We start from the raw sequence: 16,009 nt of genomic DNA on the forward strand, positions 1-16,009 counted from the left end.
ACAGTACCCCCTCGACAACAGACCCAGGGGCAATCTAATTGCCCCTACCAGTACTTCCACAGTATGATGGTTTGTACTGGTTAAGTTCCCAAGTTAAGACTAGTAAAGTTAATGGTGACTTTACAGACCCAGGGAGACAGTAGTCAGTCCCAGGGTGTGGAGTCTATGTTTGGGGGTCACTATGACACCCCTGTGTTACTGCACTGAGGATGATGTGTAACACACATTCAAAAACCAATGATAGCCTATGGGGAAAAAATATCCCATAGCCCATAAGCACATAGCAAGTCACAGAAACACTCTCAAGTCATGTCCAGGAGTGAGGGTAAAAGAGTCTCACTCTTGGCAGGAGAAAAAAATAAACCCCAAAAATCCAGCAAAGCTGCTGGGGGACTCACTAGGTTAGGAAATTCAGCCTAAACAGAGAATTCTCCCTAACAAACATGGAAGGTACTTTAGGTATGAAATGCGGGTTAGTGGCCAGCACGACTTTATTACTGAAAAACCTCAAGTACGGAGGGTCGATCACTAGAGCTTGTATTTCCGACAGGCGACGAGCAGAAGTAATGGCCACCAGGAAAGCCAATTTCCAAGACAAAAAAGTTAATGATGTCGATGACATTGGGTCAAAAGGGGGTTTCATCAGGGCCGCCAGGACCAGGTTCAGACTCCAGATCGGAGGAAACTTCTTCTTGGGAGGAAAGGTTCGAAACAACCCTTTAAGGAAGTGTTTAACTAGGCGGTCACTGAACAGTGGAGTGGAATGTCTCTTCCAAGTAAATCTCGAGATGGCAGCTAGATGCACCTTTATAGATGAACCAGATAACCTGTTATTTGCCAGGAGCAACAAGTATGGTAGTAGTTGTTCCGGTGTGATCGCCCGCGGGACCAGACCTGGTTAACCTGCCCACCATATGCAAAACCTTTTCCGTTTGAAGTGTTCGTGGAAGGTGCCCTTGCGGCCTGCAAAATACAACAGCAATCCGCTGAAATCGCTAACGCGCCAAACTCGGCGAAATCAGGAGCCAGGCCGTCAGACTGAGGTTGTCCGGGTCGTGATGCCAAACGGTCCCTTTCTCCTGAGACAGAAGGTTGGGGATCTTCTAGAACCTCATTGGTTCTGCCGCTGAGAGGTGAAGTAGATCGGAGAACCACACTTGTCTGGCCCAATACGGGGCCACCAGGATCACCCGACAAGGATATCTGTGGATCCATTGCAGAGTTCGACGGATGAGAGGGAATGGGGGGAAGGCATACAGAAACTTGCCTGTCCACGGGAAGGAGAACGCGTCCTCTAGCGAGTCTTGTTGTGGCCACCTGCTCACGTATTGGGAGCATTTCTTGTTGTCTCTCGTCGCAAAGAGATCGAGGGTCGGATGGCCCCATTCCGCGAAGACACGGTGCAGTTGCTGATCGTTCAGTTTCCATTCGTGTAGACAATTCATCTCTCTGCTGAGAGCGTCTGCTTGCACATTTTTTACTCCTGGTAAGTGGAACGCCAACAGATGTATGTCGTGTTGTAGGGCCCAATGCCAAATCTCCTGGGCTTCCGTCGACAGGCTCCTGGAGCGAGTTCCTCCCTGCTTCCGTAGATAAAACATGGTTGTCGTGTTGTCCGTCATGATTCTCACCACTGAGCCCTTTATCTGTGGCAGAAAGGATTTTAGGGCCCAACGCACCACCCTCAACTCTAGCAGGTTGATGTGGAGGGAGGACTCTTCCAATGACCAACGAGCCTGAACCTGTAAGGAGTCCAGATGAGCTCCCCACCTAGTTAGAGAAGCATCCATAACCACTGTCTTCTGGAACGCAGGCTCCAGTAAGGGCATTCCCTTCGTTAGGTGTATGGAGATTCTCCACCATTGAAGCGCCTGCACGAGCTGGCCGTTGATGGTCAACTTGTCCGACCAGCGTCCTCGACTCTGTGCCCATCGATCCGCCAAGAATTCCTGAAGAGGCGACAGTTGTCTATCAAGGGTATGCAGGACGACATGGTCCCCAGCAGGGACATGTACCTTCGTACTGACACTCTGGTGTCGACCTCCCATTCCGATGCCTTTTGTTGCAGTCTGAATCCTTTCGAGGGATGGCTTCACCAGTCCCGACTGTGTGTGGAACTCTGCCCCCAAAAAGACCAAGGTCCTTGAAGGCTTTAACGAGGACTTGTCGAAGTTCACTGCGAAGCCCAAACGTTGCAGGAGGGACAGGGTGGCATCTAGGCTTTCTTGTGCCCTTTCTGGAGACAGTCGCCTCACTAGCCAATCGACCAAATAAGGGTACACATGGTGACCTTCGTTTCTTAACCAGGCAGCTATTGGAGCCAGACATTTGGTGAACGTCCTGGGGGATGATTTTAGGCCGAACGGGAGGACCTTGAACTGATAGTGGGTTCGTCCGACGACGAACCGCAGAAATCATTTGTGCCGTCGACGCATCGGGATATGGAAGTATGCGTCCTGGAGGTCTAGCGATGACAAATAATCTCCGGGTTGTATCGATCGGATCACCTCCGGAAGCATCAGCATTTTGAATTTTAAATTCTTGAGCAGTTTGTTGAGTGCTCGTAGATCCAGAATGGGACGCCATTTTCCATTTAGTTTCTTGACGACAAAGTACCGGGAGTACACTCCCTGTCCTTTTTCTCCCCCCGGGACCAGTTCCATAGCCCCTTTCTGCAGCATAAGCGCCACCTCCTGCAGTAGTATTTGAAGGTGGGGCTGGGCCGAGAACACCGTTGGAATGTGTGGTGGCTTGCCCTCGAACTGTAGAGTGGCCCAGATGAATCGTGTCCAAAACCCCTCAGTCTGTTATGCGCTCCCACTCGTCGATGCAACAAGACACTCGACTCCCCAGGACACCCTGAAGCATGTCATTGTTGGTTCTTGGTTTGTTTATCTTTCGTCAATGAAGGGTAGGCACCCTGCCGTCTGGAGGTTTGGTAATCTCTGCCTCCACGATAAGATTGTGCCGCACGCCTGTAGCCTTGGGACGAGTAGGAGGGTCTGTTGAAACCTCGGTCTCTAGATGACCCAAACCGGGAGTTACCAGAGGCCCCTCTGAAAGGACGAAAGGAACGAAAATTCCTACCACTCTCGAGGGCTCCGAGTGACCGTGCCGTGTCAGTATCCTCTTTCATGCCCTTCAAGGCCTCATCAACTTTTTCACCGAACAGTTGCTCCCCTTCACACAGCATATCCAAGACTTTATATTGCACCTCCGGTCTGAACGTAGTGCACTTGAGCCAGACTTGGCTACGTAGAACTACGCCATTATTGATTTGCTTAAAACCGGACTCAGCTAGGTCGACGGCAATGTTTATAGCATGGTTGGAGGCCTCCTCTCCTTCCCGCACTAGCAACATTGCGGACTTTCTATGTTCCTCGGGCGAATGCTCCAAGATAGGAGCCAGTCGGTGCCACATTTCCCCGTCATACCTAGACATAATCGCCAAGGAGTTGGCTGCTTTAACTGTAGTCGCGCCGACGGACAGCACCTTCTTGCCGAAAGCGTCCTGTCTCCTGGCCTCGTTGTCTGGAGGGGTCGTGCATTTATGTTGAGACCTGGCCTTTCTCGCCACCGCCGCCGATACCACCGACTCCGGCGAAAGTTGAGACGTCAGGCACTTGGGAGTCGATTCCGGAGCCTTGAACAACTTCTCCAAACGACCTTTCACTGCCGGTTCAGAGAACGGGTGCCGCATGGTCTTCAGGCCCTCTTGCCAGACATGATCCAAAATCGGGATGGCGAATATGGATTTCCTTCTCTTGCCCATATGATCAAAAAGAAAACTATCCATTTTCTCCTCTTCAGGGACTAGGCCAAACTCCAAACACGCCTTACTCATCATGGCATGGAATGCACCCACGTCGTCAGGTGGCGATGGCTGTGCCGGGCTTCTCGGAGCTTCCATCTCCACTTCAGAGTCCCAAGTTGGGTCCCTTGAGGGGGATAGTGAGATGTCTGAACCTAATCCCTCACGGTCAGAGTCCTGTAGTTCTTCTTCTTGCAGGGTAGGGCAATCTTCTAGCGCATGGGAAACGGCCGTAATCCTGGTCGCCGAGCGAGGAGCCGGGCCCGGCTCGTCGACGAATGGCGTAGACTGTATTTGAGTCGGGGGCCCCAGGCTGGGGTATTTGTGTGTCCAAACGCTGTAATAGTTTCTGTAGCGTATTTAGCACCTCCAAGGACAGAACCGTCTGGGGGTTCAGTAATGACGAGGTAGTAGGGATGGAACCCACACCCAAGAGCGATATCGCGCTGGTCGGCTGCAGACCCAGATCGGTTGGGCGCGCGACCGTGTCGGGTTCCTCGTCAGCCGACGAGATGGAGAAAGTCGCCTCTGGTTGAAGCAGGGCCTCCGGTGGGACGGGATTGAAAACCTCCGGTTGCCATCCCATCGACGGGACCACCGTCGACGATATGTTTCCTACCGCAGTCTGACATGTGGCAGGAGCCGCCGATGACGCAGGCGTCGACGAGCGGGTCGTCGGCGAAGCCAGTGGCGCAGTGCCTTGAGGTTTTCCCGCCGCTTTTGGGGCCGACTTGCTGGCCGCGGCCTCTCAACTCAAGGTAGACTCATGACGGTCTCCTGAGGAGGATTTAGATGGTTCTTTTCTCTCCTTTTTAGATGAGGAGGAAGAAGACGGCGCCTTGTGTGAAGAGGAGGAGGCCTTCGAATGTTTCTCCGAATGTTTCTCTGAGGGTCGTTTTTCGGCCGACTCCGAGGTTCGTTTTTTGGCAGTACGTGCCTTCTTCGTCGGGGGTTCTGACTTACTTTTTGAGGCCGTGGAGCCCACCTCCGATGCTGGGTACCCACCCGCTCCGTCATTGAGCCAATCGACCAGGCGTCTTTTTTTCGATCTTTGAGGGTTTTCTGAGAGAAACCCTGACAGATTTCACAAGTGTCCGCCGTGTGGTGAGGATGAAGGCAGTAAATGCAGTCCATATGACCATCCCCCTCGTACACCTTCTTAAGGCCGCACGTAGCACACGGACGAAACAACGCTTTCCAGACATTCTCTTGAGAAGAACAAACAGTCGCAGAAGTAGAAAGAACAACCTAACCAAATAGCAGATACGCGAGGTAATCCCATCACTTTGGAAGACGGTTGAAATCTGAGGGCGCCGCGGGGGCGGAGCTATATATACCCCTACGTCCTAGTGGCGCCGGCGTGCGAGGCCCAAAGCGACGTAGATAGGACACAAAAGTGTCAGAATTTTTCCTATGGAAAATGTCTATATAACTTACTGAGGATTCCCAGCCTGAGGACGGGGAATATTCTAAGCATGTGAATCTATGAGAGATCCAATGCTTGAGAATTTGCAAGAAGGCACGCAAAAAGGATGCAGCCTAAAACTGGTCAACATTCCAAGTCCTGCAGACAAGCACCGGTCATAAAGCTGTCACGCAGCTTACAAATCGGGCTTCACAAACTGCAAGCCACCCCCACTCGCTCCCCCCAAGCATCCAGCATGAAGGGCAACCCTCTGAAGAGTGGGGCAGCAAACAAAAGTATAAATTGGTCCATCCGTCCTGATCATAATCCAACATGCAAGTACACCACACAAAGTTTACGATGAAGAGTAAATCCTGGGTAACAAAGGAGAAAGTTTTGCACACTCCCTGAAAAAACTTGAAGCTTGGGCAGTTCCAACTGGTAATCCCTGTCCTTCTGTTTTTCTGCCTGCTCCACCTTCAGCTTAGCCTTCAGTTTAGCCATGCGAAATTCAAGCTCCTTCTGCTTAAACAGCAGCTCGTTTCTTGAATTCCAACATGGCATCAGCATCAGAGCTGGCAAAGGAAACAATGCATCCTCTGTCATCATGGGCACCATGGATGAGGGCAGGGACAGAACTGTCAGTTCCGTCAGTGGGAGCAGCCCCACCTCCTTCTGCACGGTCATCAGAGGTAATGGCATCAAGTTGCACCTCTTGCCATTCCATGTTTCTTTGAATCATTTCCAATTGTGTACCTTGAGTAGGCAAGCCTCTCTCAGTACACATCATTCTCAATGTTTCAGATGTTGAAGCATTCAAGGTTATATTGGTAATTGTTTCATTATTCTAGATAGGTATATGGCCGTTACATTTACTTACTACTAAGGTCACTGTGTGTCCTGGGTTGGGATATCTGAAATGCCTTCACTAGTGTGCAACACAGGATACCTTCAGTCCTATCCCACTGCTGTACACCAATTTGTTAAGATGGATTTCTGAACTCTGACCTGGTGGCCAGAGGTTCAGAAGGCCAGCCTAGTTTCTTGGAAGAGGGTAACCTTCTGGACAAGCCAGACCAATCAAGGTAGCATTGGCGGCAGTCAAGACTAGGTCTCAGGAGGGGTGAGGTTGACTGAAAGACCTCAATGAGCACAGAGAGTAAAGGACACTTACAAATCACTCCCAGTCAGGTGTAAATATATTGAAAATACATGTACATTTATTCAAGCCCTTTGAGCTTCAACACACAGTAATTATCAATAGTAATACCTTTAAACCAACACAACACTACTATAACACATTTATACAATACCAAGTAGCCGAAAGGGTTAATGCATATAACAGGTAAAAGAAAGGGAGCAAACAGTTCAAATACACTTCAGGCAGTTCCACAACTATCAAATCCCAACTGAGAGGCAGTCCAGACCCTACGAAGAGTGGATCCTAGTGCTGAAATGTACTTTACAATGCTGGTGCACGCGATAGTGCAGAAGGGTGAAAAATGGGGTCTGTTAGGGTCTGTAGCAGCTCAAGAAGGTGGTTGAGGTGATGCAGAATAAGTTCCCACTATTCGTGGAGGGTCTCCCCAAGAGGGCAGAACAGGTTCCAGGAGTTGGGAACGTGTCCGTAGCAAGGGCTACCTGTGGAAAGGAGAGTGGCCTTCAGGGTTGCAAGTACTCACCGACCCCCAGCACACTCCGGACTAAACTTCGGCAGTGGAGTCCACTTCGGTTGCAGGTTGAAAAGCAGCAGTTGTGCGGCTTTCAGCGGCCAAGTTACAGCGATGATTCCCTGGGAGGACAGTGCCGATTTCTCAGCTCCAGATGAAGGGATCGAGCCAATTTCACTGCAGTGGGATTCAGGGCACAGAGGGCCAGAACAGCAAGGCACCTGCAAAGTTTGTCACTGCGGCGGGGTGACATGGTAACCGCGGGTACTCCGGTTCGGGTGCTCTCTCTTTATTCCAGACCTGGGAATGCCAAGTGTATGAAATTTCGGTGTGAGAGTGCCATGAACACAGAGCTTGCGATGTACCAAGTTTCAAGGGTCTCCTCGAAACGGCAGCGTTGTCAGAGCAAAGGTCCTGCACAAGCTGGTCAGCCCACTAGTTGTCCCAGGCACACTTCCGAGAAGGCTTACTTGCACGGTTTGATGAAGGTGCCGAGAATAGTTGCCCCACTATTCCAATGGGTCGAAACGTCTTTGCAGACCTAGTTCGATCAGATGCAGAGGGGTCCAACGGGAAAACAGAGAGCTCAGGGTTCCAAACATTCCAACGGGTCACCAGCGGTTCCTCGACTCGGCTTCTTAGTTTCTGGATGCTTGGATCCTATCCTAGGTTCGGTGACAAACTCAAGAGTTACAGCTGGTGTGGGTGTTTGGGGCCTTCTCTTATCCAGAATCTCCTTTGCGCCAAAATGATGAGGACCCAATGGGAGATCTGCTCACATACAGGCACACCAGACGTGGACAAATCACGGACCACGGTGGTCCCAGTCATTCACAGCACACCAGACTCTCTGGCACCCAGGATGTGTATTGGAACTAGACAGTACAGCCCACATCCTGGAAGCACACACAAGGCATGCAGAAGCCTGTGAAAGCTTGATGTTTCGTGGGGGAATGCATGCCCAAATAAGGACTGACCCGGGTCAGCTCGACCTTGGGAAGGCAAAGGGGCAAGATGGCCAAAGGACAGGACAAAGAACCTCGTGGCATGACTATTTTGGAGCCAGGCCACCTTCCTGTGCCAACCACGGTAAACGCGGTTTGCATGACAAGAAAGGGTTAAAAATATGCAAAAAGATAAGCTGCCACCAGCCCTGTTCAAGGCACATCTGCACTTCTCCTGAAAAATCCTTTGAGGGAGTCTAGGGCCTTTGAAAATGAAAGGAAGACCCAAGCACACACTACTGTAAGGTACATTGTGCACTTGTAACATGTTGCAGAAAAGTTGCAACATTGGAAAGGACTAAGGGAAACAAAGTCTCCCAGTAGTGGTCTTTAACGGCATGTCAGTTTCCCCATAATAAAGTGAGCGAAAGCCCAGTGAAGTGCAGCTGAAGGCTGTGCTCCACTGGCGAAGTCAGACATTGGTGTTTAAACAGTAGCAAAAAGTTGGGGGTACACAACTGCAGAGGAAATTACACATAAATGGAAATCATTCCTAACACATCCTTATAAGGATATTACTGTTAGTTTACAAGGGTTGTGATCATCACCCAGCAGTCCAGGGTCACCGTCCTAGGCTTGTGCCCTCAACAGGCTTTGGTTATCTCCATCTGGTCTTTGGCCCCAGTCAGGAGCTAGGATATAGCCACCCAAAGGCTAGCAGTGACTTTTCCTCTCTGTTGCCTGACCTTTGTCAGGATCTGGAAAAAGAGCCTTCAGCAAGCATTTGCTTTTCATTCCTCCTTGGATGTAGGCCAGCCTTCAGTGGGCTCTGGTTTCCCTTCTACTGAGCAAATTGCCCTGCTTGTTTTATAGGGTTGTGCATTGTTAGGCAGAAACCTGTGCAGTTCCCTCTGGGACCACTGCAAAATATTTAAGACTACAGGTGTTTGGCAGTAAACCCACTTGGTAGCAGTCTGTATCACACAGATTCACTTGGTAGCTGTGGCTGAGCAGTCAGACTTCCCTCAAGAAGAGTTAGGCAGTATACAGAGTATTCACAATAGGTCAAAAGAACACAGTAGAACAAGCAAACACTGACCAGAGCTTGGTGTAAAAGAGATATAATTATTTATTTAAAACCACATCTAGTAAAACACACAGGCGCTAATTTTAAGCAGTTCAAAAACACGGACACTAAAAGATATACACTCCCTTAAAAGAATATTAGACAAGTCTTAAGTAAAGCCCCACTTATTTTCAGACAGCGGTGAGCGCTTAACGCAGATGGCACCCTAATAATTTGGTTAAAAAGGGAGAGAAAGGCAGAGCATAAATTGAAACAGATCCCAACACTTTCAAAAGAACACAGCAAGAGAGGAAGGCAGAGTCAAACCGTGAAGTTAGAGTTCAGAAAGCCGGATCCACTTTACGAGGATCAGAACGAAATGTGTCCAAGGTCACACGGTTGAAAAGTGCACAAAAGTCTCGAAAAAGGTTCAGAAAGAGTTGGACCAAAAGAAAGGGGCCAGTTAGATGGTCAAGGCGGCCAGCCCAGTACAGAAGGTTAAGGGATTATTATTACCTTGTAGCAATCTTTAGAAAGGGAGGCCTGGCGGACACGGTACCTTAAAGTGGTGAGAATACTCCAGCGGGGCAGTTGTTCCTGGCAGCGGATGCAAGTCGGTGCTTCGTCCGGGGGAAGAGAGGATCTCGTCGGGGAGGAAGACAGGAGTCTGTTGCACTGCCAGGGAAGAAACCAGCCGCGGAGTTCAGTTTAAAAGGAGCAGTCCTTTTGTTTGCGGTCCAGTGGCAAGTGGCTATCCGGCCGCCGGGGTGCTTGGCACGGGCAGTTCGACCACAAACCGGTCTGGGATGCGAAGAAAAGGTAAAACTGGTTGTGCCCACCAGTCAGGGGAAGAAGCCTCTCCAGCCGGGAGATCTTCTCTGTCGTCGGTAAGTGGTGAGTTGGTTCTGCAGGGCTCCACCGGTGGTGTCGTTGTGGTAGGTCGGCTCAGCTTCTCCCTCGTCAGATTCTCAGGTCCTGTGGCGACTTCTGAAGTTCCAGTCCCCAAAGTCCTGCTTTTATGCAGCAAACCCCGATTCACTCAGCCTAGCTGTCAATCAAACATACAAAGTGATCGGCCGGCTCACCACTTGGGCCAATCACACAAGAGTGCGACTTGAGTTACCAAGGTAACTCAGTCCAGGGTGCCTAAACCCCCTCCCACACCCCCTGTGGTACCCAGACAGAGTGGCACCACTTTTGGAGGCTTCTGTGGAGAAGCCTGCCAAAAAGTGGAACAAAGGGCTCGACTTGGGTTGGAGTCACAGTAGAGAACACAAACGCCATTTTAGAATCGAGTCTTGGCAAAAAATACCAACCGGAGAATTAATATTAATTAAATAAACCGGCGGTATGCTCGAGGCTATGAGAATTAAATAATTAAAGTTGGTAGCCTCGAACAATGGGAAAATCCCATAGGGAAATATTCGCGGTCATATATAAAAAGTAGTTTCCACTGCCACCAGCCAAAACTCGATCAGGGGGGACAGAGACGTGCCCCCTCGACTAACAGACCCCAGGGCAATCGAATTACCCCGACCAGTACGTCCACAATATGATGGTTTGTACTGGTTTCTGTTAATAATTTGGGACTAGTAAAGCCAATAGTGACTTTACATGTCCCAGGGTATGGAGTCTATGGTGGGGTGTCACTATGACACCCCTGTGTTACTGCACGGAGGGTGCTGTGTAACACACATAGTAAAAACACATGAGACCCTATGGAGTAAAGGACCCCATAGCCCATTACGCACATTACCAGTCAAAGGAATACCATAAATCATGTCCAAGAGTGGGAGAAAAAGAGTCTCACTATTGGCAGGAGGAAAAAAACAAACTCCAGAAATCCAGCAAAGCTGCTGGGGGACTCACTAGGTTAGGAAATTCAGCCTAAAGAGAGAATTCTCCCTAACATTCATTCATTGGACTGCCAAATAAGCCCTGGAATTAGCTCACCGCTTTGTTTCTCGTGGTTCACAGGACTGTTCCTGCCCCAGATTTCTACGCCTCCTTCTCAGGTGTTTCACTTCCCTTTAACATTCCGATGTGTGGTCCATTCTCTTCCACCCATGCCCCAATTTGCCAGCGGATTACTTCCCTTGACATGGATACTGGGCTTAAAGCTTTAGTCTACCATTTTTGGGTAATGAGGTAGTTGATTCAATGCTGCACACCTTTGCGTTACAACTCTAGCCTCTGGTATTGTCTTGCAGTGTACCAGTAAGCACCACCAGGCTGCATGAGGCATCTCAACAAGTCCTGAGGCAGCCCTGCTATGAGTAATTGTATGCAAGTGCTTTTCCACCACAGTAACAGATGTCTGCCGGTTCTCTGCAAAGTTGTCAATCACACTCCCTCTAGTGAACCAGCAGAGGACAATTAGCCTCTGTCTCAAAATTAGGTAACGTTCTAGCTCCTACTAGGGAAAAACTTGCAATAGCAGGGGTTTGTCTCATATGTGGTTCTGCCATAGTGTAAACATCTACCTCTTTCACCATCTCCTGGTGTTCTAAAAGGCAACATATGTTGGGCATGGGGGAGGGGTTCCGGAAGACCCCCCCCCTCATGTTCTCCACCCGAGTAGCTCTCATTTAGACTTCCAGATGGATCCTCAGTGACTGCCCCTCATACATCTGCATAATTCGCCTATCTGGAAAGCATGTCGCAATCAGGGTCAAATTGGTGAGTGTGCAGCACCTTCATAGTTACTATAATTTAATTTTAGTAAAATAATAAAAATATGAAATGTTTAAAATACTTGATTCAAACGTTACGCATCCTATTGCAGACACACGAGTTGTCATGTTTCATAGGGTAATACTGGCAGATAACATTTACAGGAGTGAGAACGCATTTAAGTGTGAAACTGAATGAGAGCAACAACAAACATTCAGGGAAGAAAAGCATAGGTTAGGGAAAGACCAACTGGTCGAATTAGAGAATGTGCTGCACCTTCGCATGTTTCTTAATATAATTTCTGTTCATGCTGCTTCTAATTTACTTCTTTTTTAAAATAAAATAAAATGTAGCTAGCTATAACGGAGGCCATGATAACATGGGAGCCCCATAAACGTTTGTACATTGGGCTTTCAATCCATCATGGCTGCATTGCTTACCCACATTAACTGGGTCAGGTATAGTCATCAGTAGCATAAATTGAATTGTGAGCACAACAAAAATAATAATAATCGTAATGTAGCACAAAAGTGGAAAACACAGTGTACCAAACACCATGGAACCAAAACAAGCTCTTAAAATCAACATTTAACACTTCCACCAGTTTCTATAAAATGGCTGGCAATATAACAGAGCTTTCACCATGGTTCTAAATCAAAAGCAACTGAGTGACACCAGGCATCCTTTAATGAATCTTCAAGAGTACCACCAGTGACTCGAAGCTTTCTCAGCCAGACCCAAAACACGCTTTGCATCTTACAAGTTTTCTTAAAACAGTCATTTCTTTCAGGAGGAATGTTGCACGGGGTGACAAACCAATTACCTAATTATATGCAACAAGTCACAGTTTGGGCTTAGGAATTGCCCCGAGTGCCATTTTTTCCAAATGGAAATTTGCTACACATTGATCAGCATTTGCATTTGTTGATACCTGCTAGATTTGCACCATCGCATAATTCGAATGCATCTTGTATTGTGAAACGGACATACATACTTAACATGAGAAAATCATTTTGTGGTGTATTCATTATGTAACAAAGATAAGTGCCTTCAGGAAGCCTGGCTACACAGATATGCATTTAAACCACCTGGCATATTTTTGGTTGACCTTATAAAAGGTATACAAACTGTGGAGAATTTGGTGTTTTATACTGAACTAATATGTCAAAAGATATCTTCTGACAATTTCAATTTTGAGAGAAGTGCTTTAATTCATATGATGTTATTGTTATTCCTCACAAAAAATGTTTTCTTTGTAAAACATTTTGCATGAGGTAAAAGGTTTCCAACAATGCAGTGTACTGAATTTAAAAAGAACATATTTCTACAGCTTTCACAGCATAAGTGTGAGTACGTTTAACTGTTGCATATCATTTTTAAATAAATGTGTTTGCAGTTCTACTCGCACAATTCTTTCAAGCCTATTATGATACTTGAGTTTACACAGAACAGTGTAAATCTAACAAGAATTTTAAACGGATCTTGCAAATAGACACCAGGATGAGGCCAGGCTCCGACTGGCCTATAGTGTAATGCCCGAATAAAAAATGCTAGCCTGGGTCAGTTTTTTAGTCAAATTGGGTCCGTTTTTTGGCCAACGTGGGTCAGTTTGATGAGTGACTTCACTATGCGGCTATTCGTTTTGACCAGTCTTGCTGAACAAATATTCTTTAAAATGCACAATGTGCATCACATTTGGTCATAAAACTCCCACTTGGGTACTATTCGGTCATAAAAAGAATGAATGAATCGCCATTTGCAACTGTGGGCCACTTTTGCATTGGTGACCGAGGGAATTTTATGCCCCAGTCCGATTCCTGGATGAGGCTGTTTTACAACCAACACTCACCCTTGATCTTTTTCACTCGCATGTTTAGGTGGGAAGGAGACTTTTCACACTGTGGTGTCTAGTTTTAAAATCTTTGGGTCTCATGCAAAACTATTTTTGTCCAGGCTCATGGTTATCAAAAATGATATACCCATTTTCAAGATCCTTTGTTTTCCTTTGTGTTCCTTTGTTAGGTCGGTAGGATTATGAATAGCTCAGGGGTAACGTGCTTGTCTTGGAAGCAAGACAACGAGTAGCACAGGATCAAAACGCGGTCCCGCGATTATAGGCTGGATTCCGGCTTGAAGCATGATATAAGAATTTCATGTAATTATTGTTTTAACTATTACAACATTAAAATGCTGTATAAACTCTGTCGTTTTTGTCAGAAGATTGTTTACATTATGGGAGATGGGATCGGATTAATATTTTATTGTTCTTCCACCCAATAAAATCTGATAAATGTAATTGAAGAGTGGCATTTCATCTTTTGTATCAGTGTTAGAAAAAGGCTATTTTATTGCTGGCCATGATCACCTTCCTTCCAGATAAATCTTTATCTAGGTTCAAATCAGAACCACAATAATAAAAAATAAAAACATTCTGACAAACATTTCGAAAAAACAACTAGAAATCAAATCTCCTTTAAACCTATGGATTGCCACACTGGGATTTGCAAAGGATGAGTGGAGGATTAACGCTTTGAATAATCAAAGACACACACAAAAATAGTCTGACAGAGCTTCAAAGAAGGAACCAATTAAGTTAAGTTTAATTTAAACAAACCAACTGAATTATCAAGAACTTATTGATGCTTGAAATAAATTAAAAAAACATTTGGAATGCATTTCTCAACTTGCTGCTGAATCAGGGCATATTACTATTGTTGCAAAACCACACACAATGGGTCTGTAACCAGTGGCTCTTCAGATGTTTTGGATTACAACTCCCATGATCACATACAAATTACTATTATGTATAGGGAAGAATGGAGCTGTAGACCCAAACTACTGCAGAGCCAAAGGTTGCAGACCCCCGCAGCCATTCGTCTACTACATAACTATGCTGAGATGTATCATAAGACTGTGGTAAAGCTTCAGAAAAAATGCTTATTTTACAATATTTGAGAAAAAGTCATGTTTTTCAGGTAGGTTTTAAACATTGGCATTTTACTATCTGATCCATCCTATGGACAGCTAACAAGTTAGATCCTTGATTCTCTCATGACTGCAGCCTGCACTTCGTAAGTTCAAATCACAAGGCATTGACAACTAAGCCCTGTATTCTTCAGAGGTCGACAAATTGAGTACCATTACATTTGGTAACATTAATACTGGTTATTGCAGCACTTAGAAGTGGGAGGAATCTGACATGAAGTGCTATACAAAGACAGAAATGAATGTCTTCTAGTGACTCACATTTTCAAAACAAAGGTCAGGTGGAATATCGCAGATTTAGAAAATGTTGCTGAAAAGATAAAGGAAAAGATTGAAAAACTAGTAAAGTATAACAAAAGCAATGCTGGGTTCACTTACCAAAATAAATATCTGCTTGAATCACTAGCCAGGAGTGGTTGCTTGAATTTATTGTGAGTGCGTAGTTGACCAATTCTTTCATAGTAACCGCCACAGCGTCAAAATCCACTGACTGGAGGCTTCAACATAAAAGAACAGTTTACCTTAGCTATCAACTTTCGTTACTAAGGCGTTTTCAATTATTCCGTGAGTTTTACAGTATATATTATACTTCCACAGTTGCGATAGTATCATTAAATTTGCAAGAAACTTTAGATGGGAAAACACCTTTTCATTTTCCTATGACTTTTGACGTCCATGAAAGTTCACCAAATTTCGCAAGCCACTGATCATGAATGTCTTCACGAAGGAAAGGATGGGATGCATATCCTGGGATTCACCACTTTGATTTTCTAAATCTAAATGGCACATCTAGCAGTTCAATCAGTTAAGAATTAAGCAAGAAGCATTGGCATTGCCTATTGTAAAACCTTTGTCAATGCCTATAGAGGAATCCTATTCAGGTACCAATCCGACAAACAATCAGTCGGATTGTATACCCAAGATTGCCACCTCACCCAGTTTAGCAACAACTTTTACCTTTAGGGAATCCACTGTTGATGAAATTACTAATATTCTTAAAATGATGCATCCTACAAACTGCCCCGGTGAGCTGCTTCCTTCTAAACTCATTCTGGAATACAAGGAAATGTGTGTCCCCTTTCTTTGTAGATTTGCTAATGCTTCGTTTCGGTTAGGTGTCATCCCCCAGTCGATTAAGAATGTTGCAGTCTCCCCCCTATTAAAGAAAGCAGGACTAGATCCGATCGACCCAGCTAATCTTAGACCAATTACCAATACTTTATTCTTTCTTAAACTTGTAGACAAGGTAGCAACCATCCAACTACAGGCTTATGTACAGATGGCTGGTATACTACACGTCAAACAATCGGGTTTTAGAAGCCATCATAGCACTGAGAGCGCTCTCTTGGATCTACAGACCCTCATGCTGTCTAAACTGGCTGGAGGAAAGTAAGTCGGGCTGCTGATGCTGTTGGATTTATCAGCAGCCTTTGAATTGCTTGATCATAAAATTCT

The 16,009-nt window shown here is 46.4% G+C and overlaps 1 protein-coding gene across 2 annotated transcripts in view; it reads right to left on the reverse strand.

The window, feature by feature from the left end:
- INTS8 (integrator complex subunit 8) overlaps positions 1 to 16,009 on the reverse strand; it is a 2,196,017-nt gene that overhangs the window by 298,426 nt on the left and 1,881,582 nt on the right. For both annotated transcript variants that reach the window (XM_069621379.1, XM_069621380.1), the window contains exon 22: positions 14,933 to 15,051. In XM_069621379.1, the coding sequence (XP_069477480.1) occupies positions 14,933 to 15,051 (119 nt within the window). The remainder of the gene's footprint in view (positions 1 to 14,932; positions 15,052 to 16,009) is intronic.

This window comes from Ambystoma mexicanum, chromosome 5q (genome assembly GCF_040938575.1).
Source record: "Ambystoma mexicanum isolate Mex_15411 chromosome 5q, UKY_AmexF1_1, whole genome shotgun sequence".
NCBI classification, from domain to species: domain Eukaryota; kingdom Metazoa; phylum Chordata; class Amphibia; order Caudata; family Ambystomatidae; genus Ambystoma; species Ambystoma mexicanum.